Genomic DNA, 18417 nt, shown 5'->3' with positions numbered 1-18417 from the left:
GAAACCAAATCACCTTTGCCTTGGCCTATTTGATCATGTAATCTAGTTTTTGGAATAAAGTGCAATCTGACTCTAGAATTGAAAGTAAAGACAAATAAGTTCATATATGTATTTCTTTTTTTTTTCATACAGGGTCTCACTGTGCAGCTTAGACTCATACTGATCCTCCACTCTCAGCCTCTCCAGCGCTGGAATTACGGGGGTGTGCCACCACACCCAGATTTAGGGCCGGCATGGTGTACCCAGGATTCTGGAGCTGGCACAACATGCAGTGCTGGGGATCAAACTCAGGACCTTGCACTTGCCAAGCAGGCATTTATGCTGCCAAGCTAACCCGACTATTATAATTTTGACCTTTGACAAAACTTTGTTTAAGTCTTTCCCAAAGCTGGCCTGGCAGAGAACACCAGAGGGGAAAGTATCCTGCCTGGTCTCTTTCCCCTTTTGCCTGACATAGCTGCCTCTCCCCAACCTTTTGAAAGGCAAGCTTTCCTTTCGCTCACTCCAAATGGTCCACGAAGCTGCAGAAATTGCTATGGTATGAAAGAAAGGTTGCTAAAGCAATCATTATGTCTGTACAACCTTCTCTGATGAAATCACCCTAAATCTGCTGGCAGCTTCACAGCTTTGTCTAACTGCTGTTTCTTCCCAGGCAGGGAGGAGAAAACAGCACCAGCAAGAGGAATTTCTGCTGGGCTTTATGATACTGGGCCCTCGTACTGTGTTTCAGGCAGCAGAGCTATGATGACTTTTGCTTAAGGACCTTACCTTATCTACTCTGGTTCTGGTCTGTGTGACAGCCTGGTATGGCCAAGAGGCATGCTGAAGGTAGGGAGTCCTCAAGCTGTCCAGGGCCAGGCATGCAGCACCACTCAGCACTTCTGCCTATACAAAAATGAGAGTATTGGGCCAGCCAGATAGCTCAGTGAACTAAAAGCACCTGCTTAGGCAGATGCAGGGTTTCGATCCCTGGTGTGCTGTGCCAGCCCCACTCTCTGGGCAGGCTGAGATGACAACAAAGAGTGGGCATGGTGGTGCACACTTGTAATTCCAGTGCTTGGGAGGCTGGAAACAGGAGGATCACTACGAGTCTGATTTCTGTATTGAGACCCTGTACTGAACATATTAAAAAAGAAAAAATAAGGATTGCGAAAAGAATGCCGGCCCTGACTATTTAGTGTGTCGTTGCTGGCCCTCTTTAGTGATTTCTCAGAGGAGGTGCAGTGTGCTGTGTTTGTCACTTCTGTGGGAGAACAGCACATTTTGGAACAGAAGGAACACTGCAGAGATAAGAAATGGTTTTGTATTTTCTCAAAAATGACTCACACTCACAGGAAAAAAAAAACTTCATTGGCTTTTCCCAAAGTGTTACTGTAATATCTGATTTTCTATTTGGCTTGTATCTTTTGTTCCTGGTGAATCATCAGCCACTGTTTTTATGTTTACCATATGCTTACTAAGTGTACTTACTAGAATCAGCATGTCTAAATGTCTTGCTATGTAGCTCAGGATGGCCTTGAACTCACTCGGTAGCCCAGGGAGTGGGGCTGGCACAGCACGCCAGGGTGAATCTGAACTCTCCATGATGAGTGATGATCCTGCCTCAACTTCCCGCGTTGGAATTAGATATGTGACTACCAGGTCTGCAACTGTAACTTCTTTTTGAGGAATTTAGAGACCTAGACACTTGTCAGACAAAGGATTTAAACAGGAAGTGCAAATGAGGGCGAGGGCCAGGAAGGGAAGGAAGAGACAGGCAGATCCTGGAAGTGCTACCTGCCACCTACTGTCTTCCAGTGCAGTCGGAAATCTCTGGGGTCTCCAAAGAACTTACCAGATGATAGGTTTTTCGGAGGTGCAGTAAAGAGATAGGAAAGATAAAAGAAGCCTTTTAGTAACTCCAAAGACATGGAGAGGAGCAGGGCAGATGGGTCAGGTAGATAGATCCTCTGGCCTGAGACAAAGACAGCTGAGGCTTTTATAGACTTTTGTTAGGCGTAGAGTTTGAGGGGTATGTTTAGAAATACCTGAGGCGCTGATTGGGGTCTTCCCTGTGGAGGCTGGAAGGGTGACAGGAAGTTGCACCCTGGGCTGAGTTGGAGAAGAAGAGGGGAGGTGGTCTCTGGAAAGATAAGCTGTTGTTTTAAGGGCTTCAGCCATATTAGATGACCGCCATAGTGACTCAGCAATTCATACTAGGGCCAGAACCTATCGCTATAGTTACTGTTTTTCCTCTGAGATAAGGAAAGAATTATGTTGAACTTATATTTGACTCCCATTCATTCATGTGTGCTCAGGCTGTCACACTGTCATAGATGCTGAATGGTGTCCCCAAGGAAAAGGAAGCACAGATGCACCCCTGGGGGGGTCACTGGGTAGCCTGTCTCTCAGAACGCCGTGATGTGTGGGGTTCTGTGTGAGGCTGCTTAAGGAGATGATTGCCTCATGCAGTGTTAATTTGTTATCCTTATAAAAAGAGAAACTGGCTTTAAAAGGTTTTCTGCAAGAAAGCAAAGCACAGCTATGCACAGCGGCACATGCTTGTGATTTTAGGCTCTCAAGATCAAGCCCAGCCTGACCTACATAGCGAGACCTGGAGTTAAAAAAAGAAGTAAAAATTTAAAATGATAAAAGCAGAATAAAAATATTAGCAGCATGGAAACAAGGAAACTTTCATGTTGTTCATGACAGAGTTCATCCTTTCTGAGCCTTACTACATGTTCTCTGTTAACCATATTATTATTATTATTATTATTATTTTGTATTTTAGGGAAAGGTTTACAGGGTGTTCAGGGTCTCACTACTAGATCGGACTCGTAGTGATCTGCCTGTTCACAGCCTCCCAAGAGCTGGGATTACAGGCGCGCTATCATGTCCAGTCTCCGTTGTGGTCTCAGCCCACAAGGGGGGTGGGATTGAATGTTAACCATATTATGAGGCAGAAAACAATAATGATTTAGTCAGAACTGACAGGCATTGGATCACAAAATTTTGATGTCATCAAGAAGACTGTTTAGCAGGATTTCCCCCCCACTGTCCTTAATGGTTGTTTGGCCTTTCTGCATGTTGAGCCTGAGCCCAAAGGTGGAGTAAGAAAACAGTCACAATTTGGAAGACATTTAAAATGCTAATCAATTAGCTAGTTAATAATGCTAAAATTATTTATGTTTGCTTCTTCATTTTTATTTCCATTTTTGTGTATGGCTTATTGATACTGTTTTCACAAGTAAATAAGAATATGATAGGTTTGTGGGCTTTGGTTAACATAGCTGTATAGCCAGCCATCCCCAAGTGGTCTAGCTTAACACACCTGTGTGTGATTTGCTCTCGTGGTCTGTGGGTTGCCTGGGTGCAGCTGAGTAGGTGGTCCCTGGGTCCCCTCAAGTGACCTCCCTTGGTCTCTTGGAGCTGGCATCACTGGCAGATGTGGTGCAATCACTCACAAAACTGGCAGTTTATGCCAGGTGTTAGTGAGGGTTCATAATCAAGAGTGTTGATTATGAAGCCTGTGAGATGTCTCCCCACTTAGGACTTCCTGGAACTTGGTGTGTGGGATCTAAATTGGGCAGTCCCAAGAGCCTTTCGAGATGAAGAAAACAGAAGTTTCCAGACCAGTTGAAGCGTATGCTTAGGGGATGGGGAGATAGCTCAGCAGCTTAAGAGCCTGCCTGGCAAGTGCAAACCCGAGTTCGAGCCCTAGTGCCACATGCCATGCCAACCACTGAAGCTGGGCATGGTGGAGGCCGAAACAGGAGGATCAGTATGAGTCTGAACTGCATAGTGAGACCCTGTATCCAATAATAAATAAAAAGATAAAAGTAAAATAAAGTGTATTCCTGGCACGGGAACGGTATCACTGCATACCTGCACTGTCTTCTGTTGGTTGGGGCAGTTGTAGGGTCCATCTACGTTCAAGAGGGAGCAGAAGATAAACTCTACCTTGGGATGCATTTGAGCACAAGAGTGATGCCATGGACAATAACATCGGGGATATCTTGGTGAAATGTAATCACCTGCCACATGCGCAAGCAATGTTTATACTCAATTTGTTTATACTACAATTTGGAAATTACCACACTAGGTACTTGGGAGCCACTGGCATAATTCATAATTGTAGATAAGATCACAGTCAAACAGATTGGACCTAGGGCAGTTTGATCTTGGGAAACTTAGCTGACCTCGCTGAAAACCTGTAGTGGAACCTACAGTGGGCAGGAGGTGAGATAGGAGGTGAGATTCCTGAGTACTCAATAAAAGAGTGCGGTATTTCAAGTGCCCAGAATGAGCACCAGCAGGATCAGTAGCATTATGAGGATTTTAAGTTGGGAGCAGCAGGTTTTAAAAAAAATTTCAGAGTCAGCACTTTGACCGCAGCGTGAAGGATGAAAGAGGGGAAAAGGTAATAGTTCAAGGATGGGCCAGGGCAGCTGGGGACCTGCCGTTGGGCATGAGAGAGCAGTGGCGAAGGCCAGTCAGTGGAGATGACAGTCGTGCAGGCAGCTGTCTCACCATAACTTGGGGACTTACTGACTGGGCTGAGAAAGGTAAGGGGAAATCCACAGCCTGCTTTTGAGATCAGTGATTTGTAGGCTCTGATTAAGTTTGGCTAAAAACCAGTTTTGCTGTCATCAAGTCTTCATGTAAAGTTGCATGAAGGTGGTGCATTTTGTAAATGAGTTCATTTTACTATTCCAAGTAGAGATCATGAAGATGTCATAATTTTTACAATTAATTAGCTGTGATGGGCCCAAATATGTACCCTGCCAGAAAACAGATGTGGAAGACCTAACTCCTGTCCCTGTGAATGTGGTATTTAGAAATGAGGTCTCAAGTTAACATCAAGTTAGAGTGAGGTCTAACGTCATCAAGTTAGAGTGAGGTCACACTTAAGGTGGACCCTTAACCCTGTATGACTGGTGTCCTTTTAAGATAGAAACAGACAGCGATACACAATGGAGGAACACCACACAGCTCAAGTTCAGGACTGTAGCTCTTAGCCTGTGTTACCAGAAGCTAAAGGAACAGGCATGGCCCTGCCTACATCCAGCCTCCACAACTCTAGACAATGTCTTTAATTTCACAAACAAATCTTTATAGATACTATCTACAATTGCCAATGCCAGTCATACTGCAAGGTATCACAATGGAATTAATGTGAAAATCTTTCAATTAGCAATAATAAAACTCATTGGCTACATAAGACCACCCAGACAAAAGCTTGAGAGTTTCTGGATTCTATTTTAAGCCAACCACTTTGTGGTATGTTGTCATCCCAGTGGTAGGAAACCTGTATGTGAACTACATGCATAGTAAGTGGACTTGCTAATGGGCGTGTGTCTAAAAGGGACATGGTATTAAATGAACCCAACTGAGAATTCTTTCATCAAGATTTACTCATGGTCTGCCTTTCCAGAGATAGGGAGATAGGAAACAGAATGAACAGAGCAAGGAAGAGCTGTGCCTTATCATCTTTGTTTTCCCAAGTCTGGGCAGGGATCATGTATATAATGCAGTGTGGGCTTTAGAAGCTGCACGTGGTGTGACACGTGCCTGTAATTCCAGCACTCTGAGAGGGTGAGGCACAAGGATCACAAGTTCAAGCCTACTCTAGACAATTTAACAAGTTAGTGAGAGGTTGTCTCAAAATAGTAAAATAAAAAAGGCTAGGGATGTGGCTCAGTGTGAAAGGCCTGGGTTCAATCTACAAAAATCAATCAGTCACTCAAGAAACACCAGGTGTATATTTTTAAAAGTTATTTTGTATAAAATTCTAATCAGCTATATATAACTAAGTCAAGGGATACATACAAGTGAAAGCTACTTGTGATTTTTTTTTTTCCTTTTTTTGCGGTACTGGGGATTGAACTCAGGACCTTGAGCTTGCCAGGCAAGTGCTTTTTCTACTGAGCTATCTCCCAGGCCCCCTAATTGTGAGTTAAAAAAATAACAAAACAAAAAAAAAAACCTAAACAATGGAAAAATAACAAGAGCTTATACTGATGGAATGGTGCTCTAGGTCCATTAGACCTACTTTCATGTTGAGTATCACCACTGTCTTATTATTCTCCCTGACTTTTTGTCCGTTTGGTTTTATTTTTTTCCGCTTTTCTTCAGTATGTTTTATATCTTAAAGAGAATTAAAAATAGTAAAATAAATTAGAAGCAATAAAGAATTTCACTTAAGATGATAGGAATTCAACAATGGCTGTTATACTGAATATTGTTGTCTTCAAATTAATTGTTCAGATTGCCAGATATAAGCATGAAAAATTGGTAAAACATTAAAAAGGAGGGGGCAGGGAGATGGCTCAGTAAAATAAGTGCTTCCCTGGCAAGTGCAAGGGCCTGAGTTCAGTCTTCGATTCTGGGAAAAAAAAATTAAAAAGGAGAGAGAGAAAAAAAGAGCATTAACTGCTACTTTCAATAGATCTGCAGAAATGAGCAGCACAATTAACCAAGATATCCTGCATATCTACAAATGTATTTCTTTTTCCCTTCCTTTCTTTCTTTTCTCTTTTTCCTCACCCAGTTTTGCCTTCCCTTTGAACAGTTTCTTTCCCATTAGCAGCATCTATTGTACCTTTCAGATTTTATTCCTTCAGGTTCTTACACTAGTAAGACAATATGATATTTATACCTGCAGTTCTGATTCATTTCACTTATGAGTATGGTCTCTGGTTACATCCTTTTACCTACAAAAGCATCAAGTTTATTGTATTATTTTTATACTCCATTGTATAAAAATACCACACCTGTTTTATTCATTCCTCAGTTGATGGCATTTGGATTGTTTCCAAGATTTAGCTATGATAAATTATATTGTTATAAACATGGATGTACATATTTTGCTGCAGTATGTTGTTTTCAGTTCTTCTGGAAATGTACCCAGGAGGAGAATAGTGGATTGAATGGGACCTCTCATCCTAGATTTTTGAGAAATCTCCACATTGATTTCCATAGTGGTTGTATCATTCTGCACTCCCACCAACAGTGGAGAAGGTTTCCTATTCCTCCACAGCTCCTCCAGCATTTGTTATTGGTTGACTTCTTGATGATACTCATTCTTTGTGGGTTGAGATGGAATCTCAATGTTATTTTAATTTGCATTTCACCTATGACCAGTGATGTTGAATATTTTTTCACGTATTTGCGACTTACATTTATTTATCTGAGAAGTGTATAATCATCTCAGATGTCCAGTTTTGGATTGGTCTTTGAATTTTGGGGGCCTGAATTTTAAAAATTCTTTATATGTTCTAGATAGAAGTTGTTTATCTGAGGGACAGTTAGTTAAATTTTTTTGCCCAATTTGTGGGCTTTCTTTTTACTTGGTTGGTGATTTCTTTTGATGTAAAGGAAATTTTTTAAAAGTTGAGATTCCATTTGCTGATTTTTTGAAGTATTTCCTATACAGTTTGCTTTTTGTTCATGAGCTTTCTACCTACCTCTACATATGTCTTCAAGATTCCTTCCTACTTTCTCATCCAGTAGATTTAGTGTCTCTGTTTTAATATTTAAATCTTTGATCCATTTTAACTTTAGTTGAGTGCAGGATGATAGGCATGGGTCTAATTTTGGCCTTCAGTGAAAAGCCAGTTTTTCCAGCACTCTTTAAATTAAAGAGGCTACTTTCTTCCAGTGAATGTGTTTGGCCCCTTTGTCAAAGATAAGGTGGCTGAATGTGTCTGTAGTTGTGTCTGCATCTTTTAATCTGTTCCACTGATCTTTTGTATTTTTCTTTTTTTCCATCAGCACATTGCTGATTTTATCATAGTAGCTTTGTAGTATAATTTTCAGGTCAGGGATTGTGATGCCTTCTGCTTTTTCTTTGTTACCCAGAATTGCTTTTGCTATTCTAGGTCTCTTCTGATTCCAGATGAACTTTAGGATGTTTTTTGGTAGATCTATGAGGTATACTAGTGGTGTCTTAATGTGATTGCATTGAATCTGTATAAAAATTTGGGAAGTATGGCCATTTTCACAATGTTTTCTTCCTAACCATGAGCAAAGAATATCTTTCCATTTAAGAAATCCTTTTAAATCTCTTTTTTTCAGAGTAATATAGTTTTCACTGTATAGATTTTTTTTTTTTTTTTTTTTCAGAACCAGGGATTGAACTTAGGCCCTTGTATTTGCCAGGGAAGTGCTTATTCCACTGAGCCATCTCCCCGGCTCTTATATAGATCTTTTACTTCACTTGTTAGGTTGAATCCTAAATATCTCATTTTATTGGATATTATTGTGAAAGTCATGGTTTCCTTAATTTCTCTCTCAGTGCGTTTGCTATTTGTGTACAGAAATATTACTGCCTTATGAGTGCTTACTTTGTATCCTACTATACTAATGAATTTGGTTATTAAATCTTCAAGTATTTTGGTGGAGTTTTTGGGGTCTTTTACATAGAATATCATGTCATCTGCACATAATGATAATTTTACTTCTTCTTTTCCAATCATTCCTTTTATTTCTACCTCGTGTCCATGAGTGCTCTATTTCTGTGGAGAATGAAGCCTCTTTCTAGTACAAGAGTAGGATCTGGGCATATAATAGTTTATTCTTTTGTAAATTTGCCCATGCATATTTTAAGTATATTGTTATTGTTATTACTATAAATTATGAGCAGTTTCTGGGGCTTTAACCAAGGCCTTTGTACATGTTCATACTCTACCACTGAGTTATATCTTTGTCTTCCTTCAAAGTATATTAAATTGATGTTTGCAAAAAACCCCTAGAGAACTCCAATCCCTCAGATAGTTAGATTTAGCTGTGGTGAGGAGGATAGGTAGGTGGACACGACAGATCATATTTTCCCGTTATAAAAGCAACTACAACATTAGGCAAATAATTCATCCCCCTCACTGTCAGCTGTGTCATGACCCGTGATGCACCCCTGAGACTGTGCAGAACCCTGTGGCTGTGAGACTCAGGTGAGACCCAACAGAGCTCACCTAGGCAGCCATGGAACTTCCTTGATCACCACTACCCACACCTCATGCGGCAGTGCGTGGTGCAAGACTCCCTTTTCTGGGAGTAGACAGGTTAAGAAGCATCATTTTGTCCTAGGACGTAGCGCTGGGCTGCTGAAAGTTAACACTGAGTGAATCTCAACAAACCTCACCTCCAGGCCTGTGAGTATATGGGGGTTCTGGAACAGCTCTGGTGCTAGACAATGACCCCTGCAGTCCGAGTCCACAGGATTTCTACTCTAGCTTGTATCACCTATGACTGGTTGCAGTGGTCTTGGATCATAAGTCTACCTCAGTAAAAGTCAGCCCACAGTACGGTAAGCCTTGGGCCTCTCTAGTGCTGTACACATGTTGGTGAGTTGGGGGGCTGATTGACAAAGCTTCTTGGTGTTAGTGACACCTAGAGCAGCATAGGAGCCCAGGTCCTGTCTTTCCATGGTCCTTGGCCTAGAGCTGGTAGAAGAATCCTGCAGTGCCTGTGTTATGCTTTGTGACTGGATGTTCCCCCAAAGCTTCATGTTGTCACAGGGCTTTTTCAGAGGTGGCTGAATCTAGAATGTGTGATGCTGGGATTAAGGGTGTGAAGGCTGTGCCTGTCCTAGGGCAGGTAGTCTGCATACAATATAAGGGACGGAAAGAAAGAGTCTCGTCTCTCTCCTCCTGTTGCTTTTGCTGTCTTCTCCCCACCATGGATTGCTGTCTTCTGTGAAGCCACACTTCTTTGGAGCCAGCTGTTTATGGACTAAAACCTCGACAAAGAGTGAGCTGAATGAACCTTTCCCCCTGTAGCTGTGGGTGTCGGGTATTTTTGTCTCAACAATGAGCAAAGTAACAAAAGCGGCCTGACAGTAGGCCAGTAACTGTGGATGAGGAATGTGGGCCTTGCCAAGCCTGAGGGAGACACTTGTGGGAACAGATTATTCTGTCTCGTTACTCTGTTTGTTCTTCCCAAACAATATTCCAGTAGTGAATTTAAGACAGACCTGGGCTTTGGTTGTTCTCTAGTGTGGAAACAGTGATAACAAAACTATAGCAGATTCCTGGCAAATCTTGACCTGGGAGACTTCCAGTTTCTGAGATAGTGGAAGTGATTGCAGGTTCAGAGAAAATGAAGTCTGCTTAGAATAGCTGGAAAGACAGGTATGAACAAGCCAGGTTAGGAAGGCTGAAATAAATAGGAAACCCATGAATACCAATGTACACAGTGGAATACTAGTCAGCCATAAAAAAGAATGAAACCCTGTTGTTTGCTACAACATGGTTGGGGCTGGAGCTTATTACACTGAATAAAATGTCAGGTACAGAAAGACAAATTTCTTTCTTTCTTTTTTTTTTAATTTTATTTATTTATTTGTGTGTGTGTTTATTTATTTATTTGTGTGTGTGTGTGTGTGTGTGTGTGGCCAGCTCAGCCCACCAGGGGGCGGGGCTGGCTGGCATGTGGTGCTGGGGGATTGAACCGCGGTCTCTGTGTTTTGCTAAGCTTGTTCTAAGTAGGTGCTTTAGACCACTGAGCCATCCCACCAGCACCTAGAAAGACAAATTTCAACCACATGATTTCTCATGTAGAATCTGAAAAATAGTTGATCTCACTGAAGTTGAGAGTAGAATGGTTGCCAGAGGGGACAAAGGCAATTTTTATTTTTTTTCCCTTGGTGTTAGAAATTAAGCCCGGGGCCTCGGACATGCTAGGTGAAGGCTGTACTTTTAAACTTCATCTCTAGCCCAAGGTTGAGGAAGCATTGCATGATAGGTATGAAGATAGAAGCAAGATGACTTGGTGTGTTCTTGCCTAGTAAGGAGACTGTAGATAATAGTATATATTTAAAAAACCTAGAAGAAAGGATTTTGGAAATGTTTAGCATATATAACTTGTGGAACCAGAATTAGAAAATCGCAAGTGATTTTTTTTTTCCATTGAAAACCAAATGTATCCCCAGGGCAATATAATCTCTTCATTTGGAAAATGATATTAATAAGTGAAAACTGGAGTAATGAGACACATTAGTCAGTGCTACTTGTTATATTACGAAACTCCAACTTCCACACATTTTAATGCACTTTTACCTAAAGGCAAATAAATACGGTGAAAACTTAAGAATTGGTTGGGGGTAGGGGAGCAGTGACAAGATTTATGGGCATGTGTCACTGTGGTACCAGTTACCAGGGTGCTGGTAGGTTCTAGAGATCCAGGATCTTGTGTGTCACAAAGAATTGGGTGAGTCACACAGACGCAAAGAAAGAAGTCAGCAAAGTTTATGAGGTGATAGTACACTCAAGGAAGAGTGGGCTCTCAACACAAGCCTGAGAGTATGGGTGAGTGGCTTTCACTTCTGGCCAAGAGTTTAAGTCCCTACGCGAGGGCAGTGTTGCATGTGTGTGACGTGAATGTGCTGAGTGATCATTTGCACATTCCTTACCCACAATTCACTCTTTCATCATTGTATCCACTAGACATGAACGATCCTTTTGCATGAGTAGACAATGAGCTTGAGGATTTTTGAGGAAGCTATTATAGACTACAAATATCAGGTGACCTTCTTAGTAAATTGGATTTGACTGGTGGTAGATAATAGAGATAGTCAAGTTGCAGCAATCTTCAGATAGGACATGGCGGCTGCCTCCAAGGCAGTGACATATTGGCCGAAGCGCATGGTGGAGTAATTCTGCTTATATCATGGCTGACAGGAAGCAGTACGCAAGATGGGAGCACCAGAGAGAAAGGGACCAGGGAAAGAGAAAAGTCACCCCTCCATGACCCACCAGGCACACACAGATGGGCGCTTCACTAGTCCCCCAGGTGCCTCCTAAGCCAGTAGTGGTGGATTTCCAACTGATGGTCGACTTGTTAAACACAGCTAAACTGGGTGCTGAGTGTTGGAGGCCCACCTGAGGATTGTTGCCAGTGGCATGAGAAGCAGAACTAGAAAACCTGTTGGAGACTGTTAGGGAAGCCACTTGGAAGTTGCTGGGGAGTTGTTGGAAGCTGCTGATTCCCTTAGGCTATTCTGCTGGGAGACCTCATCATTGTCATGCTGGCTTTCCTGGTAAACTTAGTTGTTCTTTGTAGAAGAAGAGTTGGAGACATCATCACTGAGGATGGCTGTGGTATTTTGGGTAGCTCTGGTCCTCACTTTGAGCATCACTTCCTGGCTCTGGAGTGGAAGATGGTATACTCCTCAGCCTCGTGGAGAAGCTTGTCAAGTTGGTTTTCCTGATGGGAACTTGGCTTTCCTTATCCTAAAAGGAGCTCAGGACCTCACTGTTGCTGAGGATGGCTGGGTACTTTTGGGAGGAGCTCAGATTCTATCCCCTGAGCCTTGCTTCCGCACTCCAGTTCAGATCCCTCAGCCTGCTGGCACAGATCCTTCATTCCACTGGCATAGACTTCCTAGCTTCCACCACTGATCTTTGGGTTTTCCCAGCACAGATCCGTGAAGTAGGCCATGCATGAGTCATTGTCACAGGCCCTAGGCCTCCAGTTGAACTCCTGGAAGGCATTGTTAGGGGCTCTGGGTCTTCAGCTGGAGTCATACAGGACACTACTATGATATCCAGGCCTTCGGGCTGGATTCTTTTGTCCTTTGTGGACAGATTCCCTGCACTCTTGGTACATGATTCTTTGGGTGATTCATTATAAAGTAATCTTTCAAAAATGGGTCCTGTATTGTCCCTCTTGCAAGGCTCCAGTAATGCCACCAATCAAGTTGATAAGATTAACCCTAGTATTACAGACAATATGTAGAAGAACAAGCATGGGAATGCATCCATAAAATTGTATTTAAAGACCTGAGAGAGTGGATTCACCCTTGGCTGTGGCTTACTAGCCTCTTACTCCATACCACGGCTGGTTGCAAACAGAAGGGTTGGGTCTCAGACACACCCAGGAGATCACCAATATCTGTCCATGCTAGCCTCTTCTCCTGAACATCAGACGTCACCAGAAATTAATCAGCATTGTAGACTAGAGATCAAAAACAACAGTCCCAATCCGTCTATCCTTGCCCTACCTACCTTATAGGGGAGCCACTGAGCAAGAGAACAGTGGTGGCAGGCGGGGCAGGAACCTGCCCCCTGGGCTGGCAGTTTTGCTCTCTTTCAAGGCTGATTGCTACCTGCTGTTTCCCCACACCCACATTACCATCATCCGGGTACCAGACAGCTTCCAAGGAATCTTTCCTCTCTTCCCTTGTTTCCCTTTGTGCCATTCTTGGTGTAGCAACAAAAAAGGCTCCAAATGCAAATGGGAACCTCTCTGCTCTTGGCTAAAACTCCTCAACGCCTTATATCCTTCTTTTGTCAAAATACTTTAGCAGGCTCCTAGCCCATCAAGTTCTCCCTCCTTCCTCCCCTCCCTTGCTCTCTTCTCCTCCATTTCTCTGCCATTGTGAACAGTGTGTGGATGGGAGTGTAGACGTCAAAGACGTACTGACTTCACTTCTTTTGGATATTGACCCATCAATGGGAATGGTGGATCATCTGGGAGCTGTTTAATCTTTGGAGAAATCTTTGTGTGGCTTTCCATAGTGACTGTATTATTAATTTGCATTCCTACCCAACAATATGTAAGGGCTGTATTCTCTCTATATTCCTAAATGCTTAGGTATTTATTCATTTATTTATTTTTGCAGTGCCAGGGATCAAACTCCAGACCTTTTGCTTGCCAGGCAGGCACTTACACTGCTGAGCTGTGCCCCATCCCCACCCCACTTAGGTATTTTTAATTTCTTTAATTAAAAACTGTTCTTCTTGGGGTGAGGTGATATTTCATTGTGACTTTGGTTTGCATTTCCCTAATGATTCATGATACTGAACATTTTCTCATATACTTATTGGCTACTTTGACAAATGTCTTTTTTCTTTTGGTGGTATTGGGGATCGAACTCAGGACCTTGAGCTTGTTAGGCACTTATGCCACTGAACTATCTATCTCCCCAGCCCCACAAATGTCTATTTAGATCTACTACCCATTTTTATTGTTATTTATTTTTTAAATGCATTTAGTACAGGGTCTACAGGGTCTCAATCTCACTACACAGGTCTGACTTGTAGTGATGCTCCTGTTTTCAGCTTCCCAAGTGCTGAGATTACAGGCATGGGTCACCAGGCCTAGTCTTAATCACTGACTGTCTCAGTGCACCCCGGGGGGGTGGGGTCAGCGCAGCACGCCTGAGATGGAACCCTGGTCTCTGCGTCTGCCTAAGACGGCGCTTTAGTCCACTGAGCTATTAGTACCCATTTTTTAAATACAAATGTTTTTTATTTTTTATTTGAGGGGGAACTAGGGATTGAACTCAGGCCCTTGCACTTGCCAGGCAAGTGCTTATTCAACTGAGCTAGCTCCTCGGCCCCAGGTGTTTATTTTTGCAACTTAGTTTTTCAAATTCCCAACGGTATGCTGCATATCGAGTCCTTGTCGGGGTCTCTAGTCCTTGTCAAACGCGTAGTTTGCAAACATTTCTTCCCTTTCAGAAGTCTATCTCTTCACTTTGTGCTGTGGAGAAGCTTTTTAGTTTGTTGTAATCTTTTTTCCCTGGGCTTTGGGGGCTTTGTTCAGAAACTCCTTGCTCATCCAGGTCCAGAAGTCTTCTCCCTAGGAATTGTGTTGTATTTAAATTGAGACCTAGTATCTGGTCATTGCATTGCGTCATGATCCCGAAAGATTCTTATTCTTAAATCTTGGGGGCAGCAAACTGGTGCCCTGTGGTCTCAGGGTCTCTCTCTCTGTCCCTCTCTTATTCTGAGACCCCACCCTAATAAAAGAGAAAGGGCGAAGTGAAGGGCTTTTTTGGTCCATAGGATTAGAACTACATCATCTGTAGGACTGTGGCAAAATCAATGCTAAAACTAGACAGATTCAACTTTCACCCAGAGTAAACTGTCATCCCCTCTTTTCAAAGTCAAGTCAGCCCCAGTAACCATTTCCTATTAGGCCCAGCGGCAGGAAGCCTCGTGATTTAGACTGACAATGCCCCGCAGTGGGAAAGACAATGGTTACCCTCATCATTCCCAGCAGCACTTTACCGTTTTCCTTCTACACATTGCTGCCCGGGCCAACAGCAGGGAGCCTAACACTATGGTATAACTGGGGCCTCTCGAAGGTCTGTGTTGCTTGAAAATGCTGAGGGATATTTTAATCTTTGGGCAGGAACAGCACAGCGCTTTGGGGACGCAAGACCTTGTGGCACTGGGTTAGAAATAGGACTTTCGTCAGGGGCTTCAGGAACTAAAATCCAAATTTATGCCTCTCCCTTCAATCTGCAACCGGGGATCCGCGTGGGCAAGCGCGCTGCCGCAAATGCAGCAGAATGCAGAACGTGGAGTCCAGGAAAAGCCTCTGCGCAGCAGAAGTGAGCATCCCGGGGATGCTCGCCGCGCGGAGCAGGCGCGCTCTCGGCGCTCTGCGCGGGACCTACAGCGGGCGGGGACCCCCGCTCCGGCACTGGCGCCTGCAGCCCGGGAGGAGCGGTGGGCGGAAGCTGCTCCCGGCCATGCTGCAGGGGCTGCGCGGAGGGCTGAGCTGGGTCCGCGCCTGGCTGCGGGGGTCGCAGCTCCCGGGGCTGCGCAGACCATGCCGCTGGGCTCGCTCCCGCCCGCGGCCTCGCCACGGCCAGCGCGCCCCCGCGGCCCGAGCCCGCCAGGTACCAGAGCCCGAGCAGGAGGCGGGAGGGCGCGGTGGGCGGCGGGGGCAGAGCGGGGCGGCCTTTCCCGCGCCGCGCGCCCTCCGCTCCCCCCAGAGCCGGCGCCTTCGCCCCCTTTCTCTCCCGCAGAAACCGAGCTCGGAGGGAGCCGAGCCGACCCCGGCCACGCCTCGGGGTCCTGGTCCTGCGCGCCTGGGAGGTCCCCGTGGGGGAAGCTGGGGGAGCGGGCGCGGGTCGGGTCGGGGCTACCACCAGCGTCGCCGGACACCCCGATCCCGCAGCCCCGCCGCCTGGGCTCCCTCGCCATCTCCCCTCTGTCGTCCTCCGACGCATTCGGCTTTTTTTTTTTTTTTTATCTGCGCTTGTCCCCGCTTAACCCGCTTCTTTGTGGCGTCATGATTAAATGACCCAGGACCACCGTGGTTTTGGCCCTAGGTGCGGGTTCGCGGTCCCCTGCACCCCTGCACCCTGCACGCCCGCGGCAGCGTCCGCGTTCGACCCGGCCCACTTGCCGGCCGCCCATTGTGCGGCGCGACTGACGGCACCACGCGGCCCGCGCCCGGCCGCGCTATAAATGGCTTAACACCCAGTCTAGACGATTTACTCGGACGCACGCACGGGGAGACAATTGCCTTCTTGTTCTTTGCCGGTGAACTCCGGCCCCGGGAATTTAACCAAGTCTTCTTCCTCAGCTAGCGGAGGAGGATCGAAACAGCCGCCCCGTGGGGCGGGGTAGGAAGTGGGGGGTCGCCCTTGCTCGGCACTCGCGCCCCGGTGTTGGATTGACCGGTCGCGCTTTTTCTCTTGGCTTGGGGATCCCGGCGGAGCACGCCGTGTGATGGTGAGTCTTCCTCATCAACCCAGGCCCTTGTGAACCCGATTTTTAAATATATTTTAAATATATATATATATATATATATAAATATATATATATTTAAATATATATATATATATATCTGATGGAAATGTAATTCTTCTTTAAGGACCGCAGTACAGGATGCCTCGCAGATCGCCCTGGAGACGAAGGGGGCTCCCCAAAGGTGGCGAAGACCTTTGAGGTAAGCGGTTTGCCAGAGATGAAATGCCGGGTGAATGCATTTCTTGAGATTGAGAGGGGGATTTTTCGCTGTGTCGGTTACAACAGTAGATGTGCCGTGCATTTTTAATCCCACCCTGAGGGGGGAAATGATTTGGAAAATGATAGTATTGTTTCTTGTATCGCAAATTACCTTGGAGTTGATAGGTTATTTTATGAATCAGAATTTTTTTTTTTTTTTTTTAGTCAGTTCGTGGCTTTTAACCTGAATGTTTTTCTGATTGTGTAGAAAGTATAACCAACCAACCCTTCATTCTCCTTGTGCAAGATCACTTTGATTTTTCCCTTGAAGTAAGGAACGCTGTATAGTAAAAGTGCTCCCTTGCCTCTTTTCCTGTCTGAATTGTGTGGTTTAGATATGAAATAATTTCATACTTCATAACGGAAGAGTTAAAGACGAAAGGAAATACGGATCTTGGAAAAGTACTTTGAAAATTACAAACATCCAGCCGTGAGGTGTCTTGTCTGTTCTGAGTCAGGATCTGCCACCACCGACTGCAGGGGTGTTTGCTTCTCCTGTCCCCTAGTGTTCTGCAGTCCCCTGCCTGCTTCAGTCGCTGTCACTGTCAATTGTCATCACAGTACAGTGTGTCCTTAATGAGCTCACTGCCCGGTGGAGTTCAGAGAGGGGGCGCAGTTGCTCGGACCTCACATGTAGTCAACCCCTGCGGGGTACCGGGGACTGTGCTAGGTTTTGGGAACCCAAAGATAAATTCAAGGTAACGTCACTGCTTGCAGGGAATCTTTTTAAAGACCAAAATATAATAAGATATATATATATATCTTATTATATTTTGGTCTTTAAATATAGCATGTTAGCATGACCTCACCAGAACAGGAAAGGGCAAAAGCAGCAGGACGCTACCCTGGACAGCAGAGAGGCAATGTAAAATATTACAAATGGGGTAGATTAACAAAGAGGTGACAAAACCGACTAAAGCCAAAGTTCAGGGCTGGGGATGTAGCTCAGTGAAAGGGCATCATACCTAATGGGTAAGACCATATGGCACCGGATTCGATCTCCAGCACCCTCCCTCTCCAGAAATATTTAGGTAAAAGATTAAAGATGAACCTATAAAACTCATCATTTTTCTCCCCTGAATTATTAACATCATTTTCCACTTGCCCTATCACATATGTGCTGTGAAGATGTCCCTTATAAATTATGTTTTGATAATAGAAATACCTATCAAAGACAGCCCTCCTTTAAAATCTAACATAGAGATCTACATTAATAGATTACTTATATTAGGAAGGAATTCTTCACAAAACAATTTTTCTTGGCATAAAAATATAAAGTCCTGTCAGGAAAACAATACATTTACCTGTTTTCTTAGAGGAATTTATTGGGCTTGTATTTTTATTTAATTTAATTTATTTTTTGGTACCAGGGACTGAACTCAGGACCTGTGCTTGCCAGGCAGGCGCTTAAGCCACTGAGCTATCCCCCCAGCCCTAGAGGAAATTTATTTACTGAATCTGAATAAAATGAACCTTTAGAAATTATCAAGCAAGAGCCCTTCGGCTTGCATTCTTTTAAAGACAGTATCTCAACCCGTAAGTGTTCCAACATATCAGTATATCAGTTCAGTCATTAGATTAGCAGAGTAAACTGGCTATAATAGGGTTATGGAGGGTTTTTTATTTATAGCACTAGAAATACAGACAAATAAGATTCACAAACACATCTCCATATGGAAATATATATATATAT

General features: G+C 44.2%; 1 protein-coding gene across 1 annotated transcript in view; it reads left to right on the top strand.

The window, feature by feature from the left end:
• The first annotated feature begins 16147 nt into the window (after positions 1-16147).
• The window catches only part of Bcat1 (branched chain amino acid transaminase 1), a 69812-nt gene continuing 67542 nt past the window's right edge, over positions 16148-18417 (top strand). The window contains exons 1-2 of the mRNA XM_023719016.1: positions 16148-16448; positions 16591-16665. Of these exons, the coding sequence (XP_023574784.1) occupies positions 16446-16448; positions 16591-16665 (78 nt within the window). The 5' untranslated portion in view covers positions 16148-16445. The remainder of the gene's footprint in view (positions 16449-16590; positions 16666-18417) is intronic.

This window comes from Octodon degus, unplaced genomic scaffold (genome assembly GCF_000260255.1).
Source record: "Octodon degus isolate 3935 unplaced genomic scaffold, OctDeg1.0 scaffold00064, whole genome shotgun sequence".
Lineage (NCBI taxonomy): Eukaryota > Metazoa > Chordata > Mammalia > Rodentia > Octodontidae > Octodon > Octodon degus.
Note: the sequence above shows the minus strand (reverse complement) of the source record. Positions and strands in the feature narration are given on the sequence as shown.